Source organism: Danio rerio, chromosome 6, assembly GCF_052040795.2.
Source record: "Danio rerio strain M-AB ecotype USA chromosome 6, GRCz13ab, whole genome shotgun sequence".
NCBI lineage: Eukaryota > Metazoa > Chordata > Actinopteri > Cypriniformes > Danionidae > Danio > Danio rerio.
In genome coordinates this window covers 19,272,992-19,299,324 of record NC_141026.1, presented here as the reverse complement: position 1 = coordinate 19,299,324, position 26,333 = coordinate 19,272,992, and the positions used below count along the sequence as shown (strand labels likewise).

General features: G+C 37.9%; 1 protein-coding gene across 20 annotated transcripts in view; it reads left to right on the top strand.

The window, feature by feature from the left end:
• The first annotated feature begins 3,274 nt into the window (after positions 1-3,274).
• tns1a (tensin 1a) overlaps positions 3,275-26,333 on the top strand; it is a 108,282-nt gene continuing 85,223 nt past the window's right edge. For 19 of the 20 annotated variants that reach the window (XM_087256951.1, XM_087256954.1, XM_087256945.1 and 16 more), the window contains exons 1-2: positions 3,275-3,550; positions 14,171-14,285. In XM_087256951.1, the coding sequence (XP_087113077.1) occupies positions 3,455-3,550; positions 14,171-14,285 (211 nt within the window). In that variant the 5' untranslated portion in view covers positions 3,275-3,454. The remainder of the gene's footprint in view (positions 3,551-14,170; positions 14,286-26,333) is intronic. The other variant, XM_087256950.1, reaches the window with a different exon arrangement.

Sequence of the window (26,333 nt, the reverse complement as noted above, 5' to 3'; positions counted from 1 at the left end):
GCGATGTTGGAACATCTGACCTCCAGGTTCTGATGGTCAGAGCACAGTCAAAAGATGAGAGCACACCTCAGCAGGATACGGCAAACTTGTACATACAACGTTGATCACAGTAAGATCAATCAAGATGAGATGAGATGAGACGACACTGAGTGGATCAAAGCAGGTTAGTGGAACACTAAACACACTTAGCGTAACGCACGGAACAACATTAATCTGACAACAGAGGGAGAAAGAGGGAGAGAGATATAGGAGTGCCAATAAAGGCAAAGCGAGAACAGGTGACTGGTGATCAGCCCTCGCGCTGATTGCAAGAGCTTACAGCTGGTAGGAGAACACAGAAGAGAAAAGGTTAACAATCAACAAACCAAATTCGTGACAGACAGAGTTTGGAAAACCCCTGACCTATACAGTACCACCACCAATGACCCGTTGCAAGCCCTCCATGCATCCATCACATAAACTTTATTAGCCTCTGACAATCCTATTGTCATTCCTGTTCTATATTGTGGCATAGCAATTAAGTGAAATACATTTCAAAGTAGTGTGTTTCGTACTTTTAAATGCTTCCCCTTGCAATCTTTGTCCAAACTTAGCAAGTTGGCCTATATCTATATTGTCTAGTCAATCTATCAGTGATCTGTCAGCCCTGACCAGCTATTTCTTTTAAGAAAGGAAAACTGATCTCATCCAAGAAAAAAACACCTTGACGCTTCATTTAAAAAGCTGTTTGAATTTAACAATTACTCACTAACTGCACCAGAGACAATTTAAATCAGCCAACCACCTCATCTATAACAACCATCTTCACTAGAACCCATTTTGATTATACCACCTGTCCAAAACTGACCGTTTTTGATGGATCACATTTGGGTTATGCCTTTGAGCAATAGATCACCAATTACTGTCCTGCCCTTTTCAACCTACACACCCTAAAATGTGTTCATTTTAACTATTACAAGAACTTTCTTATTTTTCCCTTGCTCAAGCCTCCACAAGATTAGCTTAACCAAGCTGAAACGTCCTCATACCCTAATACTATAGTAAGTCAACAGGGCATGTGTAGGTGACCCACTATTTCCCATACATGTATCTCTGTTTTTTACATCAAGAGAAAGTAATATTTATAATGTTGGAAGGTTCCACCAGAGACATCATCCAGAAAAGCCCAGGGTAAACCAGGCCCTCATCTTCTGTTGAAGAAGTCATCTTCTGTCCATCCTGGTTCAAAATGCATTGGATGACTACAACCTTGAGGCTCTTCAAAAAACTATTTATCTAGCCTCCGTGTTACATGCAGCACTGAGATTGAAAAAGGACAGGGGCTGTGTTGATTCCTGGGTTTTCAACTCTTAGGCAGTCAAGTAAACTTACTCTCTTCCCTTGGTACCCACAGCCTACTACTCCAAGAAATGCTGGCAGAGCGGAATTGTGACAAAACTGGTCCTAGCAGAATGGAGACACTGGCTGGAGCGTGCTAAACATCCTTTCAAGTCACCACAACATAGTAAACCCACAAGAAACTAAACTGCTCACTCATCTTGTGAGATACATTCATTCATTCATTCATTTTCTTGTCGGCTTAGCCCCTTTATTAATCCTGGGTCACCACAGCGAAATGAACCGCCAACTTATCCAGCAGGTTTTTACGCAGCCGATGCCCTTCCAGCCGTAACCCATCTCTGGGAAACATCCACTCACACTCATACACTACTGACAATTTAGCCTACCCAATTCACCTGTACCGCATGTCTTTGGACTGTGGGGGGAACCGGAGCACCCGGAGGAAACCCACGGGAATGCAGGAAGAACATGCAAACTCCACACAGAAATGCCAACTGAGCCGAGGCTCGACCCAGCAACCTTCTTGCTGTGAGGCGACATTACTACCTACTGCGCCACTGCTTCGCCCCCTGTGAGATACAGGGTATTCGATAATTTGTCTTATAATAATTTTTCTAAATAATGTTTCACCCCAAACTTTTGTTTCAGTATCAAATGAAGCACACATTTCAACCCACCCAATCTCACTCCCCACCCCCAAAATATTAAAAAGCGAATTAGATCATTTCAGATCTGTGATGCAAATCTGTGGTATACGGCATCAAGACCATAGTAATAGGCAGCTTTATTGGAGCATGGGAGATTCATGTTTCTCTAATCTGGCACAAGGTCTTTTCATTTTAAAAAGCTCCCCACGATCAAAGTGAATGTGACAGCACAGTCAATATGGCGGTACAGTGATTATGGGAGTCTGTTGTGTTTAATGATGGATTTAGCTCGAATGAAGTAGATCCTGCAGCTGGACTAAAAAGCATCTGCAGCCCCCTTTCACATTTTTTTCTGATGTTTGCCACCCACTTTCTTGATTCATGTTTTTTCTCTAGTTCTTGATGCTATGGTTTTAAATAAATATGCAAAGTGTACATGCAATAGGAAAGAGTTAAAAGAATAGCATGGGGCAGATGAATAAATACAGCATGGATATCCACGTATGAATATTCATGTGTGTCTCTACCCCCATTTCTGCCTTTTTTTTCTCTCGGCAATTTGTGGCATCTCTTTTTTCTCTCTGTCTCTGCTTGCTCTCTACTAATCCCCCCACCCCCCCTCTATGCAGTGTGAGGGTACGTTTGTTAGTGAAGCGTGGCGACTCTGCAGTGGTGCGGTGCACCTGCAGTTGGATGAGCACTTGACACCAAAAGGCTTATTACACAGAGCTCACACATGCATTCACACATGCACACATACAGAGTCAAAAGAAAACACACACAAATGCTTTTCGGTTGCACACGACACATTGTTAGTCTACTCTTGTTCATACAGCTGCATTTAAGAGAGCATCTATGTGTCTGTGTGTGCGCATGTATCTCTGTGGGGCTGCATGATGACATGCAGTCTTTATCTGCTTTAGATTTAGAGACTGAAATCCATTATTTCTGCCATCCTCATACACTATCTTCTGTTCTCCTCTCTCTGTTCTGTATCTTATCATGCTTTCTATCCTATTTTCGTCTCCTTTAAGATTGTGCTGCCCTGTTTTTCCTGTTAATCACTGGAATGTTTTTCCCCTGCAAAGCTTAGTCTCGTCACACACACATTCAATTTCTTCTCAAACCTTTTCTCCCTTTCTTCCTCCTTCTCATCAAAAGCAACTTGCCTCTCTGCTATTTCTAGTTTTTCCCACTGCATGTTCCTCTCTCACTCTCTCCCTCCCTCTCTCTTTCTGCTTTTTTTCTCTCACACCCTCCCTCTTTCCTCCTCATCCTCCTTCGGCAGACAGAATGCTGCAGCATCCACTGAGTAAGGTAACGTGTGCGTGTGAGCAAGAGTACGGTATTTCTTGCTACCTGCTCTGCAGCTAAAGGGATTTGTCCTCCCTCGGCTCTCTGCTGTAAGATTTACCAGGAAAATACCCACAAAATTGAGGGAAGCAAAAGATTGACAGCAGGCAACAATGGCCCGGCTGAACTGGTGTCTGGCAGCAGTGATTAGCTGGGGGAAGTTCCTCTTCTCTTGTTTCTTTCCATTGAGAGCAGCGAGGAGGGATAAGGTAAGGCTGCATTTGTTTGACCTACTCTGCTCTGACTCTTCAATACATGCACACAGACTGCGGTCACCTTTCACAACTGATTGTGAGAGCTGCCAGGCAGCGCTCTGTTCTATCAGATGTGCTTTGCTTTTTTGTTTCTCAATTGCTGTTATCACATTTATTTACCTGTGGTAGATGTTCAGCCTCTCATACTTTATGAAGATTTGTCCTGTTTCAATGGGTGTCCTGAGTGTTGTGTTTATGAATTGGTACACATTGTGCACAGTCACTTTAATTTCACTTGTTTATAAAAAAAAAAAGTGTTACTAGTGGCAAGTGTTGAATCACACAGCCAATTTTACTGGTGCGACAGCAAAACTTGACAGTTTCAGTGCCCCCACTTCCCCCATTTTATATGTTATTTCCAGCCTTTCATAGATTAAAAGGACACAACCGCAAGCAGTCCTTTAGGTTTATGCTGAGTTAATGGTTGCCATTTTCAGAAAAGAAGCATTTATGTGGGTACATTGCGACCCATTTGCATCAAAATGTTTGGTTTTGCATTAGAGTATTATGGAATGTTTTCATTTTATTGGGTTCCAACCCAAGAACATGGTGGTGCCCGCTAACATGTTAGCATGAGATATTTACTATGAAGTTAATGAGAGTGGTCAGACTCGGGGTCAAGTTTTCATTATTTTGCTCATTTCATGCCTCTGTGATTTTCTCAGTGCTGCAGAAAAAACCCCTCTGCCGCAGAACTACTGTTTTTTCTTGTTCCACCCACCCCACCCCCAAATTTCAATCTGTCCCAGCACACGTTCCCATCTCTCAGCTCCTGCCAAGACCATAACCCAGTGTTACTCATCCAATTTCCCCATCAGCTATCACAGCAACACATCACTTTTTGCTCTTATCCCATTGAAGATCCCCTTTTTAGCTACTTTTTAGATTTCAGTCATCGAACCAATGGCAATATGCAAACCATTTTACCAGTCACAATCCCTTCCATTGCCAGCTAAACAATAAACTCAAATCACAATGACTAGCAATACTGGAAAAATATGCAAAGTTGTGAATTTATAAAAACACATTAACCATAAAAACAGTACCAAATAGTACCATATTTATGTACCTTAAAGACAAATAGTACACCCAATAAATATATTCAAGTATGTCACAGACGTCCAACATAATTTAACAAATTACATTAGAAATGCCAGAAGGTTTCAGACCACTGACTGCCTGTTCAACCCAAACTTTCCAACCAGCTTTACACTAAGATCACTGGATTACTCACTCTGCTTCTAGAGTACCTCCATCATTACACATTTTTTAATGTCTACCTAATGAAACACACTTGATGCAACTCATCAGCTTGGTTAGAAAATGATCCAAAACCATAAATAAGTTAATTAGACAAAAAAACATCTCAGATAAAAGTGTCAGTGTTACTGGTGGTGAAGGTGAAAGTTTATGGTGTTTGGCTGTCCTGGATCTGACAAACTTTCCATCATACTTCTTTATGCTAAAAGTGGTAAAATGTGAGACCATATTTAAATCATTAGTTCATTCATTCATTTTCATTTAGCTTAGTCCCTTGTTTATCGGGGTCGCCACAGTAGAATGAACCAACAACTATTCTGGCATATGTTTTACACAGAAGATACCCTTCCAGCCGCAACCCAGTACTGCGAAACACCCATATACTCTCACATTTATACACAAACTCATACACTACAGCCAAGTTAATTAGTTTTAGTTCATAAAATTCACCTAACCACTGGACCAATGTGCTGCCACACCATATTTAAATATTAATATTGATTACTTATTATTTAAATAATTTGGAAATGGACAGAATAAGGTCAAAATCAAGATTTTATGCATTGAAAGATATTTTTTATTTTATATTCTTATATTCATTGTTTGTGTAATAAAATATAAACTAAATGTAATAAATTAAATAAAACACAAGTTAGTACCAAATAACAAAAAAATAATAATGAACAAAAGCTTCCTAGTGAATGTAAGAAAGTACCCTAGGGTATTACCATTTGCTAATTTCAGCTGTGTACCTTTTTGTCCACAGAGGGCAGTTTTCAATGTCACACTTCCTTTGTTCTTTTTAAATCTCAACACTAACCTATTATGTCCAAATTATTTTTTTTTTAAGAAATGGAAAACAAAAATCAATAAAAACATACTTTTAACTACACTCTTAAGCTGTTAAACATGAATATATAAATGTTTATTATGATAGTATGCATGTGAGATGGTTTTTAAAAAGACAGTATAGTAGTTAAGAAATTGTATATCAGGGTATTTAAAAAAAATTTAGAAAAAGCTATAATAGGACCAACATAGCTTAAAATATTGTTCCAACTGCTTAAATTTTAATTCAAACACTTGGTACATTTAGTGTTGTTTTAGTGATTATATGTTGGTGAAGGGTTGAGATATCTGGTGAGCAAAACTTTAAGAGCCAAATGTTACTATTAAACAGAGTTCATTGGTAGAATGAATGAGTTCATAATAATGTGTCCTTCCAAGTAAAGTCATGACATAAAGAGACATTAACTGGTCATGTTTTCCTGTTGCTAACATTTAGCTTAAACTAAAGTGTTAATTAATAAAGTAATTAACAAACATGTACTAACAAGTAATTAAGGTAGCCATTATTCACACATGAACATGTTAGTTTTGGATTAGTGCATGCCATACCTCATCTTTAGTTCTTAAGAAACTAACATTTAATTTACATATTAGCATATTCGTTTACATATTAGTATAGCATATTCTATAAAGTTTTATATTGGCAGCTTGTTTTTTTTTTTTACTATTTTGTGGCAGTGCTTCAAAAATGTGTAAAAAAAATTGCAAGGAGACTGTGGAAGGTGATCAGTGAGTGTGGATGTTTGTGTTTGTTTTTGTCAAATTCTTTACTTGAAATGCTGTTTTTGTTGAATGTGTGCGTTTAAAATAATTTAAATCCTATCCTGGATCACAACAATCCTATTGCAGACATTCACTCCAGTGTCCTAATTATGTACATTTAATTTACGTTGAGTCAGGCTGGATATGACTCCTGTCGGACTTGAACTTCACCCCTCATTGCCTTTCTACAACATCAGCTCTTCAGAGCGCATGCCAAAGAACCACAGGCAGACAGGATTTGGCCGGTAGTGTAGAAATTTACACCTTGTGGGTGGTTAAAGATCTGTGTTACTATACTATGTTCAAATATTTGAAAGCATCCATTAATCTGACACTTCCAAGCTCAACTACCATTTATGTCCCTTGAGCAATTCATTTAACCTCAGGTTGCTCAAGGAGGATTGTCCCTGTTCTTAGTGTACAGGATAATAAAAGCTCCCTTCCCCCAGCCCCTTCCTTCAACCTCCAGTAGAGATCTGTCAGCCCATTCATCCCACAACTTATTTAATTAAGTAAAAGCAAGTGATAGAGAACATTCTCTCTCAGATGCACTGATCATTCTCATTGGGGAGGAGGAACAGGAAGGGGTTTGGGGGGGCCATCCAAGCATTACGTACATCTCGACCACAACAAACCAAAATAAAGTCCTCCATGACAACTGCATTAAATATAAATGAAATAAATTGAGAGAATCTTTTTTTTTTTTTTTCTTCAGGGAAATTTCTTTATGTCATTTGTACATGGGTAATGTGTCTTTAATTCATACTACGAAAATGCTAACAAAAAGCAACAACAATTATGTAATATATTAATGTGTATATTAAAATGATTCAATTAACATAATTTAAATAAAGAGCAGGGGTGCTCAATCCTGTTCCTGGAGATCTACCTTCCTGTAGATTTCAGTTGCTACCCATTTCAAACACACCTGCCTGTAATTATTAAGTGCTGTTCATGTCCTAATTAATTGGTTCAGGTGTGTTTGATCAGGGTGAGAGTTGTGTTTTGCAGGAAGGTAGATCTCCAGGAACAGGATTGAGCAGTCCTGTTTAAGAGGGTGACGCGGTCACACAGTAGGTAGTGCTGTCACCTCACAGCAAGAAGGTCTCTTGTTCTCCCCGTGTTCGCGTGGGTTTCCTCTGGGTGCTTTGGTTTCCCACATATGTCCAAAGACATGCGGTACAGGTGAATTTGGTAAGATAAAGTTGTCCATATAGTGTATGTGTGTAATTGAGAGTGTATGGGTGATTCCCAGTGATGGGTTGCAGCTAGATATGCATCCGCTGTGTAAAACGTGTTGGATAAGTTGGCGGTTCATTCCGATGTGGCGACCCCAGATTAATAAAGGGACTAAGCCGAAAAGAAAATGAATGAATGAATAAACAATTTAAAGACATCATGTATTTCTCATAGCACTTTATGACCCTTAAAAGTAAATTTTAAATGAACAAATCTTTAAATGCCTTGAAAGTGTAAATTCTTAATCTGTGATGATTAATAAAGGCATAAAGTGCAGATTTAATTTAAGTGATATACCATACCAGTATCCTGGAGGGCCAACATCCTGCAGATAGCTCCATTCAGTCCAATTCACTTGCCTAGGCTTTTAACCCTTTCTTGAAAAAAAATCATAGACAGTCATGGCATGGTTGTATATCTTCACATATTTCACCTCTATGTATAACTAGATCACCACGGGAGAGAGGAGGGACCTGCATAAGTAGGCAGATATTATAATTCCATCACTTTCTAGAGTGGCTTAGTGCTTGTGAAACAGCAAACCACAGATGACAGTAAGAAGCCTTAAAAAGAAATCCTCACTTGTTCTTTAACATCTCTGTGCAGTTCAGAGATCTGCTTGCTTCCCACTTCCTTGGTACATATTTGAATTTAGGGAATGAAAAACAACTTTGTGCCATTTGTCTTACATATGTACCAGACAAGTTTTTGGTCATGCATTTTGGCATTCTTAAAAAATTACCAGCTGCTCTGCTTCTGGGACACTACTGGCTACTAGATGAATGCCCCCAATAGAAATCCATGGGAAAGCAAAGCCATAAGGGAAAATGCAGCTAAGGAGACCTCAGGATTTTATAAATAATTAAGTGTGCTTCATTACATGGTATTTGGAGAAGGAATTGTTAGTGGATTGTTTGGATTGACAACCGCTTTTACGTATTTGCATGAGTTTTGAAAGGACCTAGAATATGTGATGAGAATATGGCTCATAGTGACCGTCATTATCCATCAAACTGCAAAGTATAAAATGACAAGAGTACTGATAATGATACTGAGTTGCACACAGTCACCACAAGTTGACCAAAAAAAAAAGATTTAGTAAAATTTGATAAAAATCTGCATACCCTTAAAAAAGTTACCCTAGCACTTAATATTAAAGTATTTAAGTATTTTCTCAGTGATGGGTTGCAGCTGAGAGGGCATCCACAGCGTAAAACATATGCTGGATAAGTTAGAGGTTTATTCCGCTGTGGCCGCCCCAGATTAGTAAAGGAACTAAGCTAAAAAGAAAATGAATGAATTATTAAATGTTTAATTATACTTCATGTAATAAGTGTACCACCTGAAGAATACCAGCTGAACTAAATTGGCACATGTCTTAGTATACTTTTAAGTGTAGTACAAATAGAACAGTAATAAACTAATATTTGCAGTAAATAATTTGTTTGTGAAGGAAAGACATTTAAGACACATGGCCAATTATGTTGTCCAATACTCAGGATTTGGCCTCTGCATTTAACTCATAATAAAGCTTGTATACTAGTGGCTATAGAATATAATATGTAATACACTGAGCAATCCTCAGCAGAATAGAGATATTCGAGTATGTGTTACAGGACCAGAATATAAAATAATGGTAAGAATATTTTTGGTCTAGTTTATGCAGTCCTGACTAAGACATGGACATCCCCAACGGCAGAATAATCTTCAAAGAAGTTTAAGGAGGTCCTAGTTTCAAAGGTAGTGGCTGATTGGTCTTCTGGCTGTCACGTCTCTGCAGTCCAGCAGTACTATATCTGCAATGTCACATGACCTATATCGTCAGTGGAAGCATTTACAACTCCACTCCCATGGCCTCTTGGGATAGTAAAGTGTCCATCAGAAGCACACTTTGAAATCTTGGCAGAAATTGAAGGTGAAACTGTGCCACGGAGTCACTCAGATACAGACATAACATGCAGACATTTAAATTGAAGTAAGTTTACAGGTTAATAAGGCTAGACTGTAGTCAATACACACATTTAATTAATGAAAAAGCTTTTTATTTAATAATGAGTGATTTGAAGGTCAAATAAAAAAAAAATCATTCTTAAAATGTGCCCTCTGCATCAAATTCAATTCAAGCACACACATTAGAAAAAAAGAATGGGCACAAACCCAGAACAGTGGGCAGTCATTTGCTGCACCCCCGGGAAGCAATTGGGATAAGGTGCTTTGCTCAAGGACAACTCTGTTTTGGGTACTGAGGGTGGTAGAGAGGGCTGTTACTGTAGTTCACTACCCCCACATATGTACATCACCTGCTGGTTCAACTCACAGATCTACTCAAGGATCAACTGACCACTTACAGTATATATTATATCTCTTTTACCATTAAGCCACACTGCCTCCTATTATTAAAAAAAGTGTACCTTAAATTTGTTTGTTATAACTAGATTACAAAAATCTGTTCGTTTATAAGTAGAAATAACCAACCCCTAAACTCCTACATGTCACAGAGAACAACAATTACTATACAAATTAATTAGTTCATTTAAACTTTGCTAGTATGTTAAATCAGATAAAGAGAACTGTATGTACTGTATATGTAAGGACATATTGTACATAGGAGTCAGGTTAAAAATGGTCCTTGATATAAACAAGATTCCACAATTAGTTGATATAACTACAAAAATTGTACTTTCGCTATAATCAAACTATCCAATCTGCTATGTAGTGACATATTTCATGTGGCACTTCTAGGGACTTATAGTACTGCATAGTCCTAAAAGTAGTCAATTATTCTGAGTGTAAATTTTGTAAGACATGATATTGATAAAGCATTTACTTTATATGAAACTATCCTGATATTAAGTTGATTTACTTCACTGACAGAGACAGCAATATATAATGTACCTATTTGACATGGACAGCTATAGTAGCTTTTCATTCTGTGTTCCTTTTTAAAACTGGCAGATGATTCAGTGATGAGCTCCTCTGGGAATTCAGGCAAGCTGAGCAGAGAAAGCCATGGACAAGGAAACAGAGTGGCAAAAGACAGCGAGTAGAGGGGCAATGAAAAATTTAAGTAACGTTAGCAGACACATAAGCAGGCAAGCATGCAGTTGAGATGGTTGAAAGTGGGGCTGACAGAGAAGGGAGGAGGGAAACAGAAAAATAGGAGCTCAACATTGGGGGTGGGCTGTGCTGCTAGGGAAAAAAGGACTACACTTGAATGAGGGGAAAAAAGAAAAGAGAGAGAGGGAGAGAGGAATGAGGAGGAAGGAAACAGCGGATAAAATAAGAGCATGAAGGAAAAGGGGCTGGCTAGAACATTCTCATTGTCCTTGCTGCATCATGGATCTCTTGAAGTAAATCGAAGATGAATGTTAAACATACACTTGTAATTTTTTGCATATTTTAAATCTAATGCATTCCTCACCAGAATGTATTCTATATTTATGGGATTGACATTAGCACTGGACCATAACCTCGGTCAACATTCATTGTCGATATCCAAATAAAATGAATAACCAACATTAATGAAGAAATACTTACTTGCTATAGAGGGATTCAAAGAACTTTCAGGAAAACAACACACACTATACTTCCTTAGACCATGATTACATTTTAGAACATACACTGCATATATTCAGGCAATAAGTTATAAAAGCCCATGCAATATTTTAAAAATACTGTCACATCAGGAGAGAGGTAAAAAAGTCTCAAAAGTAAAGGTACCAGATCTATCAAACAAATCAAATCAAAGCAACTATGGCAGTCTGCTGGTCAAGCCTTCTTAGGAGATGAAGAGCTAAAGGAAGACCCCTCTGGCGGATCAGCAACAGAACAGAAACTTGACAGCCTGGTGCAGTGAGGCAAGAGCTGGCACGAAATCAGAGACACAGCAAAACAAGATGGTTGGCAGAGAGGGTGAGAACGACCAGTAGCCGCAGCACTGGTCAGAGGACACAAGAAAGGAGGAGAGTAAGAAATGTAGAAGGAAATGACAAGCTTAAATGCACCCTGGAGCTTATCAGAAGAGGTACTAGCAAAAGTGCAAATTAAACTTGATAAGAATGGAACCAAAGAGAGGAGAAGGAGTGGGAAGGGAGTGAAAACGAGAGGAGGGTGAATGTTTGCAAGAGACATGGAATAAACTCGTCAACAAAGCTTGGTGGCCCAAGCCATACCTTCTGCCTACAAACATATTTAGAAGCCTTAGGGTGTACTCACACTATGTACAGTTGCCTTGAACTGGGACGAAGCACGCTTGTCCCCCTCCCGTCTCCCACGATGGCCAGCAATCACATTGCATTCACGCCTGAGCACGCTTATGTCATCGATGATGCACTCAGCACAGTGGAGATTTCTTTAGTTATATCGTTTAAGGAGTTTGGGATGCAGTGACACACAGTTTAATATTTCGCCGAACAGATCAGCCACTTTTGACGCTCATAAACACTCCTAAAGTCATCATGCTGCAGGAATGAGGAGGTTTGCTAAAGGTGCAGCTGTCGTGCAGTGAGGGGTTTGCGCCTTTAATAAACTATGACAGTTTGCGTTCAATGAACAGTATGAATGATTACTAAACCCATATGATTGGTTTAGTAATCTCAGTCACATCTCAGGCGCGCTGAGCCCAAGTGAACTGTGCTCTGGCACACCTCTTCCAACCGGGCCAGGGCCAGCCAACTGAACCGTGCCTGAGTCTGATTCAGAGCACTCACACTTCTCAACAATCCGGGAAACAGGCCTGGACACAGTTCAAGGCAACTGTACATAGTGTGAGTACAGCCTAAGGCTCCTAAATATGTTTGTAGGCGGAAGGTATGGCTTGGGCTACCGAGCTATGTTTGACGAGTTTATTCCGTGTCTCTTGTGTCAAACCTATCATTTACTCGCCCCTTCTTTTCACATCCTTCCCGTTCATTGGAGTACAATGGTATAGCATTAATAAAATTATTCTGGGCACAGACAGAATAAGATATCACAAACCAATGGATGGATTCAAAGTGGCCACCAGAAGGATTAGTATGAGCTATTGATTTGGAAGAGTGACCCTATCAGTAAATGCAGGGTCTTAACACAGGTCCCACTCAGGCCTCCTTCTTCTCAGCAATCTGCATCGTTCATTCCTTGCCTTGGGAGTTCCAGACCTGCCTGTTCATGGTCTTAAACGGTCTTGACACTTCATATACAGCCAGTCTTCCAGTCCAATCCTTGTACCCATGCAAGCTCACCAGTTCACTTTCAGCCCATGTCATCATCTGGCGAGTGTTTGCTCAGCACCTTCTTCCATTGTAGTTATTTAAACGTAGTTCAAGAAAAAAATGAAAATATATTATTACCTATTCTCCTCCCTAGCAACACATGTATAGATCTGCTAGTAGGGTTAACGTTCTTTAAAGAGCAGCAGCTTCTTGACTAAGCTGAACTAAATATTTTATTCTTTATGAACTAAACATTTTATTCTTTGCAACACTGTAAATAAACAAAATATTTGATTTGATCCATTTCTTATGTGTTCCTCCAAAGGTAACCATGACATTTTTTAGGATACAGTATAGCAGATCTATTGACTTATATTGATGCTAACAATTATTTTCTCATTCTGTCTACATGAATTATAGAGTGAGAGGGTAGCTGTCATTTTATTTTTGTTCCATCCCACTCGTGTATAATTTAATCTGCCGGTTGCTGTTTGCACAACAGTTTTCTAAATCCAGAAATCTCTCAAAGCCTAGAAGACATCCATAGTTTCTGGAAAATGGATGGACACCCTTCGCCAATTCTTCAATCTAATTATCAATCCCCATCCACCACATTTAACTGTGGGCAACAATCTTTATTTGTACAGTGCCAAAATGTTCTTGAGGCAGTGTGTCCAACATCTTAATGAGCAATTTTGAGGGAATGATGACTCACAATAAATGCAGCTTTTTATAAGCACAGAGAAGAGTCTTATTTTGGAGTACAACCTAAATTCCTTTATTATCATTTACCATTTATTATCCCTGAGTGTACAGTAAATCAACTTGTTAGAATTTCCAATATCAGTTAAATGGTTACCACTACAACTGTGAACCTGAGCTTATGGTTCTAATGTGTAAGCAAAAAGACTTGTTTTAGTGAATGCCCAATGACTGTCCAACCTTCTCTGTAGTCACAGCCAAGGTCATGTATGCCAGGCTTTGCAGTCCTGTGTGTAATGGTCTTGTCAATGTGTGACAAAAGCCATTAAGATTTAGGGAGATAGTACAACTGAAATTGCTGAGGATCACAGTTTTCATTACCTTGACCAAATGGTTTTGCGGCAAAGAGATTTATACATGTGTAATGTGAACAGTAGGCTAATGGTGGCTATTCTAACAATAATGTACTAAAACAAAACATGATATACCATCACTTAACATTTTAATTGAAGAATTTTGTTCAGCTCACTTAATGCATTTAAAAACATGTTATTTTTTTCTGCTTTTCTAGCCAGAAGACTTTGAAGCTGTTCATTCCCACACCTTTAAGGCAAAGTCCTTTAAAAAAGCAAAGAGTTGTGCAGTGTGCAAGCAGGCTCTGACGAAGGAGGGCCTGGTCTGCAAAGGTCAGTAATGCTATACCTTTTTACATTTATTAATATGTTGGTGATGTACTTGGCTTCAGTACCACAATTATGTTGGATAGACCATCAAATATTCAGTTCATCGTCTTTGCTTATTTGAGTGATATTAAGGTTAAAATATTTTAATAAAATGTGGAAAAAGTGCTCATTTTAAAATAATGTATATTATTAGCCAAACAAATATAAGAAGCATATTTTGGAAAAAGCATGGCTGTTATAATTTACCTGTTTTTTTCCCTAACTAGGAACTAGTAGCAAAAAAAGGCTTTTCTGAATAGTTGATATTCAAGATTAATGTAGGGTAGGTTGCTTGACTAAGACACCACAGATCTAATTAACCAGTTAATCCTTTGTTACATTCATTATCACACTGTCCTTGCCAGTTTCCCCTTTTCAACTAACTGACGAACTATGTGTTGCTGTAAAGTTTATTTGTCTCTGTGTATTACTAGAATGTGTCAATTAGACATACACAATAGTATCATGTACTGTTTGCAAGTGTATTATGTGAAAGTTATTTTTCTTCATTTTGATGTTTAATTGGTTATTGTTTGTTTCTTTGTTTCTTATCAAATAACTAATAACAAACCTCAACAAAAGAGGACCAGATGCAGTTAGTAAAAAAAAATGCTGTATATTATGTGTAGGACATAAGTCTTCAAACATACAGGAGAGCATGTATAACTCTACAGACATTAAGTGCTTAAAATGTATTGTTCACCTAACAATTAAACTTTACTTACCATGAGTTTCCAAACATTTGACTATATTTCTTTTGTTAAATACAAAATAAAATATTCTAAAGAATGTTGGAAACTGGCAGCCATGGTAGGAAAAATATATAATAAGTTGAATGACTTACATTTTCCAGTATTTTAAAAAAAAAATAATATATATATATATATATATATATATATATATATATATATATATATATATATATATATATATATATATATATATATATATATAATTTTTTTTTTCCCTGTGTGTTTAAAACAACAAAGTAGCTCAGATAAAATTGTAAAGTACATTTTGACATAATTCTAAATTTCTGAGTGAACTATGCCTTTAAAATGAACATAGGACAGGACTTTGAGAACATCAAAACATAAAGCATTTATGTACAACGTGAATGTAATTATTGAAACACTAGAGTCCGTTTCATACTGCACACATGGCACAATGTGGTGCCAGACACCATGTTTTAAATAGCAAATGCATTTGTATCCATTTGTGCTCTCATTGGGAATGCTGGTCTGAAAAAGAGGTGTGTTAAGTTGCATTGTTGGCATATTGCTATTTTGAGGCAACTGAAATTGAACACAGCACTGACCAACTAAAAGCTGGTCTAGTCAATGATTTTTTTTTTTGTTGTTGTTGTTGAGATGTGTCCACCTGTAGATTTTAGAGACGTATACATCACCATATCATAGGAATAGAAAGTGTGTTTGGATATACATTTTTTGATGACGCTATTGTTCACTTATTTGCTTGTTGGAAATTATTACTGAATTTTGCAATAGTTTAGAAACAAACCTTTGCACTTAATTATTAAGAAATTATTTATGTAATGGATGTCTTCAATGGAGTGCATCCACAACCATTTCCCAAATACATGGTTGAATGGAAGAGGCTCGTTCTGTAAATGGTCTTTAACTGGCTTGCACAGATGGTCTTTAGCTATTTTCTCACTTGTGAATCATTCGGTTTTTCTCCTTACAAAGTCCGCCATGTAAATAGCGAGTGCGCCATGGCAACTGACACTTAAAGGGGAAGAGAGATGAGACTGTGACTGGTTTCATGCATGTTATGTTGAAAAAATATTTATAACTCATTAAGAGAATATGCACTTTTTAGACCATGTTCTCGTCCTTACAATAATAATAGTGGATTAGAACATGACCTTTATACTTTTGTGTCATCCGCTTTAGATTTTGAGCTTAGATTATTAAAATAGAGCCCTAGACAATAAATTAGCTTTTTTTGTCATATTTACACACAATTCCCACAAAAACATTTTGCCTAATTCACAACACGTGTATACACAAGCTTGTTGTTAAACTCATTTTTCTGTTTTTTCTCGGAATTTAAAGTCTAAATTTTGTTAGTGAATTTTGGAGTCTTAATGAATGCCAGCACGCAAATACATAGTATTATGCACACTTGAAACAATACACATCCAAACTAGCTCCATATAAAGGCTTTTCACAAAGTGGTACTCATCCAGAAAAAGACAATTATGGAACTAAAACAAAAAACTACGAAAAATTAACTTTAACACTAATAAATGCAAGGCATGCTGTCTGAGGTGAAAGTCTAAAGCATCATTAAGAATACAATACATTTAGATTGCATGGATTAATTTATTCATTTTCTTTTCGGCTTAGTCCCTTTATTAATCTGGGGTCGCCACAGTAGAATGAACCGCCAAACACACATTCACAAACTCATGCACTACAGACAATTTTTTTCATTCATTTTATTGTCGGCTTAATCCCTCTATTAATCTGGGATCGTCACAGTGAAATGAACCGCCAACTTATCCAGCACATGTTTTTGGCAGCGGATGCCCTTCCAGCTGCAACCCATCTTTGGGAAACATCCATACACACTCATTCACACTCATACACTACAGACAATTTAGCCTACCTAATTCACCTGTACCGCATGTCTTTGGACTGTGGGGGAAACCGGAGCACCCGGAGGAAACCCACGCTAATGTGGGGAGAACATGCAAACTCCATACAGAAATGCCAACTGACCCAGCCGAGGCTAGAACCAGCAACCTTCTTGCTGTGGGGCGACAGCATTACCTAATGTGCCACTGCATCGCCATTTAGAATACATTTTAGTTCATATTTTATATGAATCTTGATTTATCTGTGAAAATGTCTGCATGCACATTACACACAAACATTTTTTTCAAACGCATGTTAAGTTATGAAGACCTTTTGTTTTTATTAATTTTAAAGGAACAATCAATTTTTAATAACTTCTCAACAAATAAAAAAAATGGTTGGGGGATGGGGGGTGCTGCACTTTTAGCATAACTTAGCTTAATGACCAAAGAGTTTCAATAATTTGCCTATAAAAGTTTTACTCTTCTGTAGTTACATCATGTACTAAAGCCAAAAGAAATGTAAAGTTGCTATTTTCTAGGGCAGGGGTGCTCAACCCTGTTCCTGGAGATAGACCTTCCTAACAGCTCTCTAGAGTTCTCAACAGCTCAAAGCCTGATCAAACACACCTGAATCAATTAATTAGGACCTGAACAGCAGGTGATAATTACAGGCAGGTGTGTTTAATATGTGTTGCAGCTAAAATCTGCAGGAAGGTCGATCTCCAGGAACAGGGTTGGTCACCCCTGTTCTAGGGCAATATGGCTAGAAGCTCATTCTGGTTTAGTGATCAAGGAATTTTGCTACTGTAATGATAACGCAACTATATTATGCAGAGCCTTAAATTTTACAAATTTCTATCAGTATAACCAATGTGATATACCTTGTGAGAAATCATGAGCACAACAGATACAGTTTGATTCACCAACAGCCAAACTATCTCTTTTTCATTCTGAATGAGTTATCAGTTATTAATATTCGACTTATAAACAATCCATTTTTAAAATGCATAATTCATACCTGTCAACATTGTGATGTAAACATACAGGATCCTAAATTATAAAATCTTGTTCACATTTATTCAATGTATTTATATATTTATTAAAGTTACTATAGTTATTTAACTAAGATCAGTGAATCGCTCATTTTGATCCATTGTTTTGTTTGCTAACAGAGGTGTCACTTCAAAGGGGAAATGAAGCACTCAGTCAAGTGTACCTTATTTTGTACATTGGATTCCACTATAACGAAAATATATTAAACAAACTCGATTAATGTCACAATTTAAAAGAAAACGGCATGTTTAATGGTAGATTTTAGACTTAGGGCTCCCCCATCTTGTAATGTTGCTGTGTCTGACGTCACGGGGTTGGTTCCGTTTGCTTAGGAGAACCGAAACAATGTAAGTAAAGGAGAATGTAAAGCCTAATTTAACCCAATGCGTGAAGTTGTGAACGTAGAGTTGCTGCATATACAAGCATCAGATGTGTGTCTAATAAAAAATATACAAATATATTTTTTCTATTTTTCTTTTTTCCCCTTTTAATTACCGATCATTTGATGCACTTTGAATAACTCTCTGTATCACACTGCCTGACTTCCTGTCTGTGATTGTAATGGACTGAACACAGAGACTGGACAGCCTAATTCAACCTAATGCATGAAGTTATGGACGTGCATCACAGAGCTGGTGCAAATACAACAAAGACAGGCATTAAGTGTCTTCAGTTTTGTATTTTTCTTATTTTAATACCTTTTGTTTGATGCGCTGTGGTAAACTCTCTCACGCTGCTCCAGCGCTGCCTGACTAAGGCATTTACATTCAGACTAATGCAACAACTAATATCCTACATGACTTCATGCTTTATTAAGTCACGTCTGTGTGAATTATGTCAAGACATATTCTCTCATCAAGTCAATCAACTCGATCTCTCAACATGTATGAAGGATAAAAACCTGTCATAAGAAACACCGCGCTGATCTTAGTTTGGTTTGAACACGAGCAGAGGTAAGGGAGGGTAGCAGTAAAAAGTGAAAGTACCCTAGAGTGCTTTCTTTGAGCAGGTCAAATTAAGGGTACAGTTCATATATCTTACTGCTGTATTAAAGAACAAAAATGTACTACAATAGTATAGAAATATTAATATATTTATATATTTTAATAGAAAAAATTCTTGTTTTGTGAAGAAAAAATCAAATTATGTATGGAAAGCATCGTCAATGCAACGTGATGCACCGAGATATTGAATTGAACTGAATCTTTGGCATGATAATCGTAACTGAACCAAACCATGAGACTAGTGTAGATTCACATCTCTACTCGTTACCATTATAGACCTTTTTCATGGCTGCTGCATGGAGGGCACCATAGTGACCTGCGTTTTCCGGAAGAATGTTTAGAACTTCCGTTAACAGCACTTATAACCGGTACTTTGTGATCCGAAAATGGGTCTCAATAGCATTTTGGATTACAGTGTTTTTGTGACACACATCTTTGAAAGGTGTGTGTTAAAGCTGTTAGAATCTGTCAGATCTGTGGCTCAAGCGCGAGAGAAAAACGTTATTCTTGTTCATATAAATCGTAAGCCATGTTTCTTTTCTTTCTGCTTAATCACGTGCCCTAAAAAAGATATTTAGAATAAACAAAACAATATGATGTCTTTTGACTGCTTTCTTTAATAAGTACATTACACAATACTTGTACTTTTACTTTCAGTATTTGAGTAGTAAGTTTTAAAATAAGCTACCTGCAATATTAAAATACAAAAAATGTTGAATACTTTAGTACTTCCACTTAAGTATGGTGCTTAAAGAGCACTTCAACTTCTACTCAAGTCACTTTTTTGATAGACCACTTGTACTTTTACTGAAGTATGGGTCTCTAGTAATTTATACATCTCTGCACAGATGTCACCACGGTACAAAGTATGCTCTCTGTGCAAGCTGATGTTCACATTGATTATATGGCTGGAAATGCAGCTGATACTCCACCACTTACTGTGTTAAAACAATTGCCATTTGACAAGGCAATTTCTCTGTCTGTTAAAACATTTTTGACAACTGAAGTATGATTATCCTTCAAGCTTGTAGCACAAGCAGGTGGGCACATTGGTTACATTGTCCAACGTTATCCATTTTTTGAGTACTGTGTAATATCATGGCTCCTGCTACAGCCATAGACCAGCATCAAAATTACTTAATTCCTGGATTCCACACTCATATGTTATATGATATATGTTTATGACACTTTCAGATAAGGTAACTACGTTGGCCGGGAAGTGCAAAACAATATCACAAAGTGTGAAACACTTTTACAAAGCTCGAGACAAATTTACATTTTGAAAAACATTTTTACCTATCATCAGACACAATTACATAGGAAAAAATATTTTACCAAGGACGAAACAAATGTACATTTTAGAAAAATTTAAAAGACGCAAAACTCTTTTACAAATCCTGAAACAAATTTACAATTACAGATTCCTTACGGAAAGGGAATGTACCACACACCGGAAGTGACGTGGAATGTACCACACTGGTAGTGACGCGGGGGAAAGTTGTTGGTGAGCGCGGTAAATTCGTGCTCTGGAGTACATGGCGTAAACAAAGTATATAGTGACCGAACATGGACTGCGGTCGAGGGTTATTTAGCCCGTTTTGTGGCAAACACATGAGCAGCTTAACTAAGTTTTGCTTTATGCGTGGTTGGTGTTTGGAGTTCATAAAGGACGCGGAGCTGACGGAAATACCAGACATACTGCATCAATGTGTTCAATATTTTAACGAGGGCTGCTTGTACTCTATAATCGTGGACATGATGTCAACTCTACATGGTGTAAACATCTGCTTGAGGACTCTTAACAGTAAACTGAATGAAGCTGGGTGTTACGGTTTAACTGGTGACCGTGTTAACTGAGGCCCCTTTCCAGAAGTAAACTACTTAACATTGGCAGTTTCGTCACTATTTCAAAGCAACAAAACATGCCCATACTAAATAAAGATTATTATTACTTGGTGTCAGTGTAAACATTATTGATCTATATCTGTTGTAGCAGAACAGTATTAACCAAAATTAATGTAACAAAATAATTATAATTGACATGTCATCAACGGGATTCAAACCCAAGTCAAAAGGATCTACGTAAGTATCAGCCGACTTATCTAACTGAGCTACTTTGGTCTACAGTTTGGTAAAGGTTTTAATATCTTTATCAGTCAACATGTGCCGTACTTTGATTGTTTCCATGTACTTGCGTTTACATGTTTCTACTTTCTCTCATGCAGCTATTTTCTCAGAATTGCTATAATATGTTTAAATCGCAGTTGGTCAAACCATGATTTTTATAGTTGTAGGCTCATGGAAACCTACAAAGTCACATACGAGCTGATATTTTCTGGTGTGTGTGGTACTGGCTACTGGGTCACTCCCGGTGCGGTGTGTGGTACATTCCCTTTCCGTAAGGAATCTGTAATTGTAAATGTGTTTCTGGATTAGTAAAAGTGTTTTGCATCTTGTTAATTTTTTTTTCTAAAATGTAAATTTGTTTCGTCCTTGGTAAAATTGTTTTTCCTATGTAATTGTGTCTGATGATAGGTAAAAATGTTTTTCAAAATGTATATTTGTCTCGAGCTTTGTATAAGTGTTTCACACTTTGTAATGTTGTTTTGCACTTCCCGGCCAACGTAGGTAACAACAGACCATCTCATTGCGGGTTAAATTCTAGGGTTGTAAATGAACATATAATATCATTTCTGGAGAACTTTTGAAATTACCAATGACATATACCTTGCATGTAGATATCAGAGAATAATTTAAGACAATGTATCAATGCATTGACAAGGGCCTTTCCATGTTACTTTTGTCTTAGCTGGATATAGAATGACTCTCACAAAATGCCTATGAGTGCAGCACTAACTAAAACCTGGTTGGGCAAAGTAATACAGACTGAACTAAGTCCTATCAATGCAATCACCCTATAGTCTAATTCAACAACTGTGCTGTACTGGTTTAGATCTCGATGCTGTTGTAGTTTTTGGTCTTTTGCTTCCAGACCCAGGCCAGTTTTCCACCTGACAAGAACTCCAGGCACTGTTAGATTCCTTGATATGGCTGCTACAAACAGCAAAACATCTAGTGAGGCAGCAGATTAAACTGGTGCAAAGAACTCTTCCTGACTCAGGCCCAAAATCAGTCAGGGACTTAAAGGTCAGATGGTCGATTCCAACTGACAGTCAACTGGCCTGTCCTGCACCAGATGAGACTACAAGTCTCATTGTGTAGAGATGACTATGTTGGGCTGGTAGCTTAGATCTGCTTAGATCGGCTCCTTGTATTTTCCATGTCAGTTTTTGAACTGGATGGCCAACAATTCCAGTTTCAACAGTTATATGACTCCATCACTAATTGTTCCACTCAAATTTTTCCACTCAAATCTTCTGTGCTGACTTTGCCCTGTGGCCTGGATCCACATTGGGCTTCATGTTCACCAGCTCTTTCATGGAATGTTGACCCATTTGACTCATCCTCCCTGTTTCATTAATATCTATGTTGTTTCTGTGGCTATTCATTAGTTGATTTTCTATTTAACCTGTGCTTGATGTTATTGATTTGTTTGCCTTAGTTTGATGCCATTACTTGTGTGTTCCCTTCATTCCTTTTCTACCATGCATTGTGTGCTGTAGAACATTATAAATTCTAAATATATATATTAATATATCTAAATTCATTTTATATATATATATATATATATATATATATATATATATATATATATATATATATATATATATATATTTAGAATAAACGTGAAAGATCTGACTTGAGCATATTGTCAAAATAGTGAGTTTTAGCAATAACAGGTTTACAGTTTTTGGCTTCAGTAATATATACTGTATTTGTTCTAATGCCCCATATATTTGTTCTAAAATCTAAATTAAAACAAAATAGCAAAAACAAATGAAATGATTTCTCTCTGATCAAATGATTGGTAGGGTTTTTTTTAACTGCATGAGTCAATGAATGTTGTCATCAGTGTGGGGTAGGGGTTATGTTCAAGTGTGTTTTTGTGCAATCGCAGCAGCATGTCAACATGCTCACTGCAAATGTCTTTGCAATTGCTATGTATTAGCAGAGTAAGCAAGTCTAGCCCACTGCGACCAACTCTGGTTTATCCACATTAACATGCTAAAAATTTCGGGAGTTGTTATTACTGAAGTTGTTTGTTTATTTATATAATTTTGTTAGTTAGTTGGTTAGTTTTGGTGTATTGGGGTTACAGGTTCATTATGGTTTTTATTGTAAGGATTTTTTTATTTAATTTGTAATTAATTCAATTTAAATTTATTTGTATAATGCTTTTCACAGTAGTTATTGTTTCAAAGCGGCTTTACAGAAGGTGCACATTATTGTGTTACAATCAAATTCTGAAATGTTAAAGTTATTAGTTACCATAGCTTTATTGGTTACTAATAACTTTAACTAGTAACTTATAGCTTTTAGCATTTAAAGTTATTATAAACAAAGTTAACCTGCAGTTATATATTATATAGTTGATGTCCATGTGTACATGTTCAATGAAGTGTATTTGTGTATTGTGTTCAATGGTCTGCATCATATCTTGGATCTATGGCGGTGCACAGTGTCTGTGGTCTTCTGATATCTTCAGCCATGCCAGGCCACTGGAATCATTTTTGAGCAGTGAGAGAGTTTGATTGGTCCCAAGATGACTGGTGCATAGGTATGAGTAGGTGGACACCCAGACAAAACTGGATCAGAGACACTGGAGTTAAAGACTTTTTCTTTTGCCATTTAATAGGACTAATGATTATTTTTGATGAAAGAATGGGTTCAGGGCTTTTTGGTTAATCCTCTGGAGCATGTAATCAAGAAAGGGCATCTGTCTTTGGGTTTTTGGATCCTGGTCGATAATAGATGGTAATGTTGAATCTGGTGAAGAACAGAGCCCACCTGCCATGTCTTGGGTTTATACTTTTTGTCTCCCAAAGATATTTGGAGTTTTGATGATCTGTTTAAGCCACAAAGGAATGTTGTGCTACATCTAGCCAGTGTCTCTATTTTTTTAGGGCCAGTTTGATCATCAGTAATTCATATTTTCCAATGTCATAATTATGCTTCACAGAGGGGCGTTTGCAGGATAAGAAAGTACATGGATGACGTTTTGGAGGGTTCTCCTGCTGCTGAGAAAGAACAGCTCCCACTCCGGAAGTTGAGGCATCTACCTCCACAAGGCTCTTTGCATATCAGGGTGGACTAGAAGAGGACCTGAGTGGGGGCCTCATGTATCAACGCTATGTACGCACAAAAACTTTGCGTTCACCAGATTTCACGCTCACGTTTGGATTTACTAACGATGAAATGAAAGTGAGAATGTGCGTTGGTCCACGCCAACTTCATGTCTGGCGCACGTGTATTTCTTGAGTGGGTTTGTTTTATTTCCATTGGCGACTCCTAGAGGCAATTATGTTAAATTGCACACTACAAAGTATCTTTGAGCCGTGCAATGGCAGCTGTATGGGACAGGATCATCTGCATGTCTAGCAGGTATATAAGGTTTCCATACCATACAGTTGACCAGCCAAACATGAAAGCACAATTTGCAGCAATCGCCGCTTTTCCCAGTGTAATCGGAGCAATCGACTGCACGCACATTGCTATAAAGGCGACATCTGAAGATGAATTTGCATACATGAATCAAAAACAATTCCATTCAATAAATGTTCAAATAAAGTATGATGCTCAAATGCTCTTAACATAATAAACTTAACACTTATTAATGATTCCTACTTGTCTTCCTGCGATGAAGAGTAGACAAGAATCTGAAATGTAGTGGGGGGAAGAAAAGAATGAGTTCATCAGCTGGATTCAAACTGAGTTTATGCTTGAAAGTGTGAAAACATGTTGCAATCCACTTTTCGTGCTACGCCACTCATGCTGCTTATACATCATCAAGATGGCGCTGAGCATGGCCATCGTGTTGCGAGCTCCCAGCAATCTTTGTTGTGTTTTGTGTGTTTTACTTGTATTTTTGTAGATTTTCGTGCTGGATGTACACACTCTTATTACCTACGACAGACACGCACTTCGGGAAATTGTCTCTCTCAATGCACATCGAAGACAAGATTTTGAGTTCTTTAACAACACTTTGTTTACAAACACAGCAACAAAGCCCTTTGTCTGGGTCACACAAACGAAGCAACGAAGGAAACACAGCTAGAAAAGAGGAAAGAGAGCTGGCGTCCTAGTTAGACTAAGACGCCGTGGATTTCGACCTCCGCTCCCCACAATTCTGCTGGCTAATGTTCAGTCACAGGACAACCAACTTTGTGAGCTACAAGCACATATTTCCTTCCAATGGGAAACAAGGAACTGCTGCATTATCTGCCTTACAGAAACCTGGCTATCTGAGGAACTACCAGTCACAGCTGTTGAACTTTCAGGGTTCTCCGTGCACCACGCGGATAGAACGAAAGAACTCACAGGGAAAAGCAAAGGAGGAGGTGTTTGTTTCTTTATTAACAACTCATGGTGTGATGAGAGGAACATACACCCAGTTAGATCATTTTGTTCACCTGATCTGAAATACCTTACGCTTCCGTGTCGGCCATACTGGTTACCAAGGGAGTTCACAGCTGTTATCATTATGGCTGTGTACATCCAACTTCAAGCCAACACAGAGCAGATGCTCAGGGAACTGTACGGGAGCACAAGCAAGCAGGAAACTGCACACCCGGAGGCAGCATTTATTGTTACACAGGACTTTAACAATGCTAATCTCAAATAAAAAGCTCCAAAATACTATCAACACATCACCACAAACACTCGTGGTGACCGGATTTTGGAGCATTACTATTCCCCGTTCCGGGACACATACAAATCCCTCCCTGACCACCGTTTGGCAAATCAGATCACTCTTTTGTTCTGCTCTTGCCTGCTTAAAGGCAAAAACTAAAACTGGAACCACCCACCCTCTGGACGTTTCAGAGCTGGACGAACCAATCAGATCTCATACTTCAAGACTTGTTTTGATCGCGTGGACTGGGCTATGTTCTGGGCAGCGTGTGATGATGACATTGAAACGTACTCAGACACAGTCATGTGCTTCATCGGGAAATGCATAGAAGACGTGGTCCCACCAAAAACTGTCCGTATCTACCCCAACCAAAAACCATGGATCAATGGCGAAGTTCGAACCGCTGTATCAGTGCGACCTTCCGCCTATAATTAGAGAAATGCTGAGAACCAAAAACAAGCAAATTATAACCTCAGAAAAACCATCAAAGCAGCTTAACGTCAATACAGAGACAAGGTAGTGGGTCAATTTAACACCAATAATGTAAGGAGCATGTGGCAGGGACTTAATTACATCACGGACTTTAAAAGTAACAAATC